At 40.5% G+C, this 10633-nt stretch overlaps 1 protein-coding gene and 1 long non-coding RNA gene across 2 annotated transcripts in view; one reads left to right on the top strand and one right to left on the bottom strand.

Moving 5' to 3' along the window:
* Positions 1-4034, top strand: part of LOC145353916 (uncharacterized) — a 58908-nt gene extending 54874 nt beyond the window's left edge. The window contains exon 5 of the long non-coding RNA XR_013888776.1: positions 3929-4034. This is a non-coding gene — a long non-coding RNA (uncharacterized LOC145353916). The remainder of the gene's footprint in view (positions 1-3928) is intronic.
* Positions 4035-8619: 4585 nt separating this feature from the next.
* prpf6 (PRP6 pre-mRNA processing factor 6 homolog (S. cerevisiae)) overlaps positions 8620-10633 on the bottom strand; it is a 53256-nt gene continuing 51242 nt past the window's right edge. The window contains exon 21 of the mRNA XM_080204894.1: positions 8620-9252. Coding sequence (XP_080061020.1) covers positions 9100-9252 — 153 coding nt within the window. The 3' untranslated portion in view covers positions 8620-9099. The remainder of the gene's footprint in view (positions 9253-10633) is intronic.

Raw genomic sequence — 10633 nt, 5'->3', positions numbered from 1 at the left:
ACCACTATGCCATTACCTCCCATTAGTAAAGGTAATGGGAAAGTTTGGAAAAAAACCTATACATGTTATGTAAGCAGATCAAGGCTATGTTTAATAAATGCAAAACATTTCAAGTTTATCTTGTTGGTGCCTGAATGTGTGCAATTGCATCTTGTATTGGTTGAGAAAATATACTGCAGGCTTGCTGACCAGATGTGCTCAAGTTGTGTGTTTGCATCAAAAGTGGAAAAGCAAGATCATGACAAAATATTGCTTTGCATGGAAAAATGGCAAAGGTTTATCCCCTGCAGCGCCGATCAACCTGGAGCAACTCATGGATACTAATTCTGAAGGCAAAACATTAGGATGGGAATCCTGCTCAGGGACTGGGTGGTGAATTTCTGAATCAATACATATCTGTACATCTTGTGTGGATTTCACATTTTGCTCTGTTGTTACATGAAGTTTGCTCCAACTGCAAACCCACGAGCTCTGTGTACACTTTCGCATTTGCTTGATGTTATATGATTAACTGGGCATGAAATAGGCACTGCAATTGTTCAGGTGCTGCGATTGTACATCAAAGTGCCAAGGGAAGAATTCACTTAAAATTTGACTTCGAAAGGACAACTGGCTGCTCTCAAAAAGCCCATACTCCAATCCCAGGACCACAGGAATTCCAGGTCTTGGTCTAGGTCCATTTGTATTTTACAATCTTAACAGGCAACAATGAAACGTAATTGCTACTTGCTTTCGCATTTATGATGCTCCAGTACGGGCTTGCTCTACAATAAATACCATGAGTTCAGGTGGAACATCACTTAATACAAGCCCTGTGCATTTAAATGCCTCACAGGAGCTGGTTCACTTAGTTGGAGATGCAGCATACTCATTCTATACACGGCTGCTGGAATCATTTGCTGACACAGTAAGAGGTCTGACAACACCAGGTTTAAGTCTAACCAATTTATTTGATAGTAAACTCACAAGCTTTCAGGGTTTGCTCCTTCGTCAGGTGTTATCAGACCTCTTACTGTGTCTACCCCAGTCCAACGCCGGCATCTCCACATCATCATTTGCTGACAACAGCTGTCTTTCCCCACAACAATACTAAACCAATCACAAGCTGTGCAACCACTATTGGTGATTGAGCAAGCTACTGGTAGAGTATAAAGATATTGCAAATTATTTTTTCTGCACTCTAACTATATCCGTATTCCATTATTGTTAATAATAACTACATGCAATATTCAAATAACGTTTGCTGGTTGCATAGGTAAGTGTTCTTTGTGGATGACGAATCTGAAGAAGTCACGAGTTGTCCAGCAGCCATTTATAGTGTAAACAATGTCCAGTTTAACTGCAGTATGGTGTCATTATTGTGGTTGAACTTTGTGACAGTGTAAGATGTGTCCCATGATTTCCAAATTGTCTGATAGCCTAGTCAACTTTAGCCCCTTACACATTGGCCTTCAATGGATCACCCATTTCTTGACTGCTGTGTCTTGTCAACTTCTAGTGATCCCAACACAAATTTTACTTATCTAAACACTTTATTAAATTCAATTCATGAAATATGGGGATTTCTGATTGGGCCCCACTTTTATTGCCCATCCCTAATAATTGTGACTGATCATACAGAATTTGATTTGATTTATTGTCATATAGAACATAGAATGTAGAACACTACAGCACAAACAGGCCCTTTGGCCCACAAGTTGCACCGATTACATCCATACCTACCAAGCCATAGAACTATCTGTAACTCCCAATCCCATTAAATCCCATTTACTCATCCAGAAGTCTTTTAAAAGACCCCAGTGAGTTCGCCTCTACCACCACTGACGGCAGCCGATTCCACTCACTCACCACCCTCTGAGTGAAAAACTTACCCCTAACGTCTTCTCTGTACTTGCTTCCCAGCACCTTAAACCTGTATCCTCTCGTAGTGACCATTTCAGCCCTGGGAAATAGCCTCCGAGAATCCACCCTATCTATTCCTCTCAACATTTTATAAACCTCTATCAGGTCGCCTCTCAACCTTCGTCTCTCCAGGGAGAAGAGACCTAGCTCCCTCAACCTATCTTCATAAGGCATGCCTCCCACTCCAGGCAACATCCTTGTAAATCTCCTCTGCTCAATATATATTGGTATGCAGTGAAAAGTATTGTTTCTTGTGCACTATACAAAGTATACTATTCGTAGAGAAGGAAAGGAGAGAGTGCAGAATGTAGTGTTACAGTCATAGCTAAGGTGTAGAGAACGATCAACTTAATGTGAGCTAGGTCCATTCAAAAGTCTGATGGCAGCAGGGAAGGAGCTTTTCTTGAGTCAGCTGGTATGCGTCCTCACACTTTTGTATCTTTTTCCTGACGCAAGAAGGTGGAAGAGAGTATGTCTGGACTGTGTGGGATCCTTAATTATGCTGTCAGCTTTTCCGAGGCAGCTAGAAGTGTAGATAGAGTCAGTGGATGGGAGGCTGGTTTAAGTGATGGACTGGGCTTCGTTCATGACCCTTTGTAGTTTCTTGCGGTCTTGGACAGAGCAGGAGCCATACCAACCTATGATACAACCAGAAGTAATGCTTTCTATAGTGCATCTATAAAAGTTGATGAGAGTCGTAAGCAGACATGCCAAATTTCCTTCTGAGAAAATAGAGGCATTGGTGGGCTTTCTTAAATATAGTGTCGGGAAGGAGAGACCAGGACAGGTTGTTGGTGATCTTGAAGCTTTCAACCATTTCTACTTCGTCCCATTGACGTAGACAGGGCATAGCCTCCATTATGCTATAGATTATAGATCTCTGAGTTATTTTCTTTAACATTGATACCAATTATGTTAAGCAATTGTATTCCTTTCAAAATATGCCATTACTTAGGCAATTACCACGTAACATTAATGCTCAAACATGCAGTTATTTCTATAATAAACCTGAAACCTCTCCTCTCTCAGGCCAAAAAGCATGCACACTGAACTATGTGGTATCTCTTCCTCCCCTTTCAATTGCACACTATGGCCTTGTGCCATAAGTATCAACAAAGTGGACTCTAAAGAGTGACAAACAGTGTAAAAGTTTATTTAAGTATCAGAATATAAGGTGGAATTTTACGTCATGTTGCAGCTGGGAATGAGTCATCACATGCAGCGAGCCAAAATTCCATGGATTTCACTGGGACTAGAAAATTCTGCTGGCGTGAGAAACCTTAAAATTCTGTCCATAAAAATTTCACAAAAATGCGAGAACGCAGAAAATGAGCAAACTACCATGAAACACACATGCAGCACGCACATCCACAGACTGGACACATTTGGCAGTATATAATAGAGGTGAAGTTCACCACAGGAAAAATTCTCTCATTCCTATTTTGAAATAACACATCATATAATGAAGGGCAAAAGAAAGTCATACCTTATTTGTAATTAACTGTTTTTCTAGGCAACATTCTCAATCTCTAGTTACTTTGACGACACATGCCATACGGATGGAGAAACACCCAGATTTGATTGTTCAAGGGATGAAGGGTAAATGATTCCTCCAGCTGGGCGAGGTTTGAGACTTGGGGCCTGCAACCACAATGCAATAGAGTTACAGTGACTCAATCGACAGCCAGCAAAGACTGAAAAAAACTGACTTACTGCTTGTATTTCAGTGGCCCTTAGGTTCGTAGCTCCAGGAACCGAATCAAAGACAGGGAAGAAAATGTATGACCAGGGTGCTTTGGACTAGGGGATCATAATCATAGGAAACAGGGAGGATTGGAAGCTGGGTATAGCGGCACTTAGAACTGGTTATGTGGGATCATAAGGGACTCTATTTATTCAGGTAAGTTATCTTTCTTTTTTTCCGATTGCAGCACTGGCTGCTTCTGTGCAAACAAACCAACAGATTTGACCTCAAAGCAGCATTAATCCTCATACATATTGACAAGGTATCTCCCTTCTGTTGCAGGTATGGATAAAGGATGCCTCCTCTTTGCCCTTCCCCAATATGCCAGCCAATGCACTTTCAGTCTACTATTTAGGAGCATTGAGTGTTCGCACTCCCATCCGCACCGCACCCCCCCACCCACCCCCCGGCCACCAGCACCACCACCACCACCAATCTCCCACTTCTAGGCTCAAGAGTGTAACATATCATTAACCTCATTGTGGTAAAGGACAGAGGTACAACAGGAATAAAAATTCTAAATTGGGAGGTGGAGGGAATATATTACACAGCTGAGTGATGAGCTGACAAGAGTGGACTAGATACAGCTAATTAGAAGGAAAAACTGTATCAAAACAATGGAAGACATTTAAAGTCAGTGTAGACATGTCCACATAAAGAAAAAGGGTGATACTGCCAAATCTAGAATCCCCAGTTATCCGGGAGCATACAGGCCAAGATGAAGTAGAATAAAAGCTTATGAGTCACAATAGATAGTATTGTAGCTAGCCTGGAGGAATTTAGAAAGTAAGAAGTCTCACAACACCAGGTTAAAGTCCAACAAGTTTATTTGATAATAAACCCACAAGCTTTCAGGGTTTGCCCCTTCGTCAGGTGAGTGAAGAGTTCTGGTCTCAAACAGAGCATATAAAGGCACACACAGTTTACAGAATACTGATTAGAATGCAAGTCTTTACAGCTAATCAATTCTTAAAGGTGCAGACAGTATGAGTGGAGATAGCATTAAGCATAGGTTAAAGAGATGTGTATTGTCTCCAGAAAGGACAGAAGTGAGATGTTGCAAGCCCAGGCAAGTCATGGGGGTTACAGATAGTGTGACATGAACTCAAGATCCCAGTTGAAGCCATCCTCAAGTGGAGAGGATCTCCAAGAAGATCGCGCATATCGACACAGACATCAAGTTTTTACAAAGATGCAAGAAAGCAGACTATCAAATAAACTTGTTGAACTTTAACCTGGTGTTGTGAGACTTCTTACTGTGTTTATCCCAGTCCAAGGCCGGCATCTTCACATCAGGAATTTAGAAAGTACAGAGGTGAAGTTAAAATTGAAATGAGGGAAGAGAGGATATGGAAAAATATTGGCAGGTGAAATCAAAGCATATCCTAAAATGGTTTACCAATACGTTAGGGACAAGAGAATAACTAAGGAAAAGGTAGGCTCTATCAGAGATTTGCACAGTTCTAGAATTAGCAGTATCATATCTTTTGTTTGTGTAGACACAAAGACAAAGGATGATACTGCCAAATCTAGAATCCCTGGTTATCCAAGAGCATACAAGCCAAGGTAAAGCAGAAAAAAGAAAGCTTATGACAGTCACAATAGACTTAATATTGTAGATAGCCTCGAGGAATTTAGAAGTTAGGACTTTAAATGCCTTTCATTGTTTTGATAGTTTTTCCTTCTAATAGCTGTATTCACCACACTCTTGTCAGCTCATCTCCCAGTTTTGTAATATGATTCTCCCCCCCACCTCCCAGTTTAGAATTTTTATTACTGTTGTATCTCTCCTTTTCCAAAATGTCGCTAAGTGTAATTATGATGTGGTAGACTCTTGAGCTGAGAAGGGAGGGGGTTCGTGGGGGGTGGCAGTGGGGGGTGGGGGGGGAAGAGTGTTGATATCCAAGTATCTTAAATGGTGCATTGCAAGTGCACTGGCTGGCATATTGGGCAAGGGCAACGAGGAGGCATCCTTATCCATACCTGTGACTGATTGTCAATGACTTGTGGCTTGATTTAGAAGGTGAGGGCAGGGTTCTCAGTGAGTACTTTGTCTATGTCTTTACTAAGGAGAGGGATGACTCAGACATGCTAGTTAAAGAGTGCAAAATATTTGATACTATAAGCATAGTGAGAGAGGAGGTACTTGAAGGATTGGCATCTTTGAAGGTGAATATATCACCAAGGCCGGATGTATTCCAGGCTGCTGAAGGAAGCCAGGGAGGAAATAGTGGTTACTCCAGGGATCATTTTCCAATCCTTACTGGATACAGATGAGATTCCAGAGGATTGGAGATCTGTGAACATTATACCATTATTTAAAAACAGTGCATCGGGAGAGGCCTGAAAACTAGAATCCAGTCAGTCTAACTTCAGCGGTGAGCAAATTATTAGGATTCATTCTGAGAGGATAAACTGTCACTCAGAAAGGCAAGATTGATGAGGGGTAATTATCATTGTTTTGTTTGGGGAAGATTTGTCTTACTAATTTAATTGGTGAGATTTACAAGGAAATTGAAAAGGCCAGTGGTGGACAAGAAAAGCGGCACTGAGCCCACCGATGGCAATGTCAGTATTTCTTGCTGTATAGTGCAGCACTTAGTGCCAAAGGTTTTCAACCATGGGTTCCCCATGTGACCAACAGTGTGCCTCAGGGATCAGTGCTGGATCCACTGTTACTTGTCATTTATATTAATGATTTGGATGAGAATATAGGAGACATGGTTAGTAAGTTTGCAGATGATTCTAAGATTGGTAGCATAGTGGACACAGTGAAGAAAGTTATCTCCAATTGGCGCAGGATCTTGATCAGTTGGGCTATTTGGCTAACAAATGGCAGATAGAGTTTAATTTAGACAAGTGCGAGGTGATGCATTTTGGTAGACTGGCAGGGCTCACTCAGTTAGTGGTAGGGCATTGAGGAGAGTTACAGAACAGAGATCTAGGGGTACATAGAATCATAGAGCATCTAACATCACTTAGAAATCATAGAAACCCCCACATGTTCACAGCTCCTTAAAAGTGGAGTCACAGGTGGATGGAGCGGTGAAGAAGGCATTCGGCATACTTGGTTTCATCGGTCAGAACATTGAATAAGGAGTTGGAATGTCTTGTTGAAGTTGTACAAGACATTGGTAAGGCCACACTTGGAATAGTGTGTGCAATTCTGGTCACCCTATTATAGAAAGGATATTACTAAACTAGAAAGAGTGCAGAAAAGATTTACTAGGATGCTACCAGGACCTGATGGATTGAGTTATAAGGAGGCAGGATAGACTAAGACTTTTTTCTCTAGTGTGTAGGGGTGGTCTTATAGAGATCTATAAAATAGAGGGGCACAGATCAGCTAGATAGTCAATATCTTTTCCCAAAGGTAGGGGAGTCTAAGACTAGAGGGCATAGGTTAAAGGTGAGAGGGGAGATACAGAAGAGTCCAGAGGAGCAATTTTTTCCACACAGAGGGTGGTGAATGTCTGGAACAAGTTGCCAGAAGTGGTAGTAGAGGCAGGTAGAGTTTTGTCTTTTAAAAAGCATTTAGATAGTTACATGGGTACAATGGATATAGAGGGATATGGGCCAAATACAGGCAATTGGGATTAGCTTAGGGGTTTTCAAAAAGGGCAGCATGGACAAGGACCGTAGGACCTGTTTCTATGATGTAAACCTGTGAGACTCTGTATCACTGGCAGGGTGACCTGATTCACCTGCCCCACCATCACCTCAGCACTGCAGTCATCGGAGTGCCACATTTGAAGTTCACCCTAGCACTCACCAGCCACGCTTCGTAAATTGCTGGGACGTGATGGTTTGCCTGGAAATCCACCCCCAAGTATTCAGATGCCACCCTGGAGAGACTGTTCAATGCAGAGGCCCGATATGCTGTCCTCTACTCCTGCTCAGGAAGAAAAACAGCCAACAAGTTCATCAATCCAACATGAGAGCTAGTGGCAATGGTAGTGAGTACCAATGTCACGCAGAAGAGGACAATCATCCAGTGCAGGAAAGGGATGAATGATCTCCAGTTACACCTCATTCCCACAAGCAGCAAATCGTTCTTATATTTCCATTGTCTTTTCCCTATCTTAACCCAATCTTTCACTTTCTGTAACTTATTTGACTAACCCTACTGTTTCTTTCTCAAACTTCAAGACAAAGACGGTTGAGCCTCAAATAACCTCATCTGCACTTTCAGCAAATTATGATGCAAATTATACTTGTGCAGAAAAATATGTAATAACACACAGAGCAAGGTGCCAGACGCCAGCAGTTCCAGGCCAATGCGTCAAATCACCTCTGATGAAGTAGCAGCAGAAAGTAAACATTGGTTTGCTGCTCAGTTTCCATATTCCAGGGTTGGCCTATGGCTCTGGAGATTGATCTTTAGAGGCTATAAGAGATGATTGTGCCCAAGTGGTGTTCACTTACTCAGATGGCTACACCTGGCCAACACTATTGGTATTGTTATTTCCCTCACTTTCACTAGATGGTGTGGATGCTGATCCCTTCAGTAACAAATTTGCATTCAGCATTCACTGTAGAAAGGCCTCCAAATGCATTTGAGCAAATAAATCACTTCCATGCAATTCACCATAGAACTGGCATTTTATGATTTCTGTCACGCCTGCAGTGGTCTTTAGAGCAGCTCAATAGGCACACAACATTCCTGCATTTTGCTACTAATTTTAGAGTAAATGTGTGTGCAGTGACTATGGATGAAAATAGCATTCTGAATGGCCAGTAGGCACTTGATTCAATCTTCATTTCAAGTGGGTCCACAACCATGCATAGAAAATTATCTACCATGTAATTTAGAAACGTTAATTGCAGTAAAAAAATGACGGCTCAACAGAAAGACAGTACCAAAACGCCAATCCTTAAATTCAACACAATTTTACTCCCATTTGGAACAGCATAATTCAGTACCTGAATTCGATACGTGAAGTCAGAGATAAAATAACTTATACAGAGTCGCATTTTCATTTGGAACTTTATTAAAAAGTATTCAGACTGAATAGGCTTACAAGTCCTTTCACAGGAAACATAGTAATTTAGACAACTTGCTCAGACAACAAACACATATATATGGTTTTCTCAACATTTGTACATGTCTCCTGTAGCAAAAGGATCAACCTATTAAATGTCATACTTTCTATCCTCTAAAAGTTAACAGTTATGACACTACAACCAGCATCAAATCATCGGTTTTTAAAAATATAGTATTCATGGGATAATAAAACTAGGCCGATGCTCATCTTGTTTATGATATTGTACACAATAATATAGAAATCATATCAGCCAGCAAAAAAAAATCTTAGAAGTTGGATAAATTACATGTAACTAAATTACACAGGGGTAGGAAGACAGCACAGATACAGATTTCTGTATTGAAATTCTAATCTATTCCAAAGTAGGAAAAAAAAAGTTTAGATACACGAAGATCTTCAAACAAAATTTCAAAATGTATTTTTTATTTGAGCAGCCACAAGCATAAGAATCTCCCCAATCTTTCTTTGCCAGTTCTTGATGTCTTTTGATACTTCACACCATAACTCTCCATGTCTTGGCTCTGCATTTTCACATCGCCTTTTCACATCCTCATGCTGTTCCTGTACAGGAAATAGAAGAAAGTGCATTTGGACCTTTGATTTATTTTGTTGAAAAAGCCACTCGAAGTGGGAAGAGAGACAAAATCCCTACACATGGCCTTGCTTAAAAATCTGGCCAGTCCATTTCTGATCTTTTTGTTTGATATTAACTCTGAAACATACAGCAGTGAAAGTGCACATTCTTTCACATTTCTGTCCACTCACAGAAAAGTTCTGACCTAGTGCTATGTAGCAGTGGGTATTTTTTGAGCTTGATTTCTAGTTGTTTGGAAGAGGGAGTTTTAGATTATAACTATCTTTCATTAAACAGAAGAAATACTAAGTTAGGCACGCTTTACCTTAAATTCACTAAAATTCATTTTTTAAATAGCACAATCACTTACAGAATCAGGGATCACTGACAATTTACAATTGGGTTTCTAAGGTACCATTTATATTTCTTACTGTTATGATGCAGGACAGTTAATTAGCTTACAAGTTATCTGCTTATGTCAGGGGTTGCAAGTCACATGTGAAGAGCCACATACAGTTCAATTCTCCATGCCTCCGCAGCAATATTGGGTCAAAGAAGGTAAAGAATATCATAAGCTGTAGAAAATGGGCACTGAGGTTAACAGAAGCAATGCAAATGTTCAGGTAGAAGAAACGCATTAAAATATGTAGCAAAATAAATTCTTTCAATATCATTCAGGCTGAACGGAGATTAAACACTATTATAATTGCCTAGTTTGGGGTTTGATATCAAATGATATCGAACAAAGGAGAGACACAAGTGTCATAAATTTTCAGATGGCCATTTTAAATCAAACACTCCTGTGCACTTTCACTGCTGCTTTCTTCAGATTTAATATAAAAAAAAATTCAGAATCCAGTGCAGCAAAAAACCTGTGTCAAACAGAAGTTTCCATGCATCTTTTCAAAGTTTTTAAAACTCTTGACTGATTTCCCACATTTGAAGAGCAAGGCTGCAAAAGTCAGTTAATCAGTGAGCATGTGTCAGATCTGATGTGTGACAGTGAAGGAGATTTGATTTGTCTACAGTTTGCACAGTGTGTGAAGGAAGGCTGGAAGGTAAGAAATGGAAAGATCGTGCTGGAACACTGGAAAGGTTAAGAGAAGAAAAAGCAAAAGATTTAAAAGTTACCCGGGTGCAACATTATTGGCCAGATTTGCAAGACATACAGTCAGGATGGAAACCATCAAAGCCTCCACGAACAGCAATTAACCTGTATAAAATTCATGTCTTTGGGCTCTTAGACATCTGAAGATCATCATATGCGGCTGTTAGGTTCACTAAGTTTGATCACCCCTGGCTTATACTCTTGTTTGTGTTCATATATGTAATTTATTACACAATTACTGATAACTACTAAACCCCAGT

The sequence above is a fragment of the Carcharhinus amblyrhynchos genome, chromosome 16 (assembly GCF_965287045.1).
Source record: "Carcharhinus amblyrhynchos chromosome 16, sCarAmb.v2.hapA, whole genome shotgun sequence".
Lineage (NCBI taxonomy): Eukaryota > Metazoa > Chordata > Chondrichthyes > Carcharhiniformes > Carcharhinidae > Carcharhinus > Carcharhinus amblyrhynchos.
This window is presented reverse-complemented; position numbering and strand designations above follow the sequence as displayed.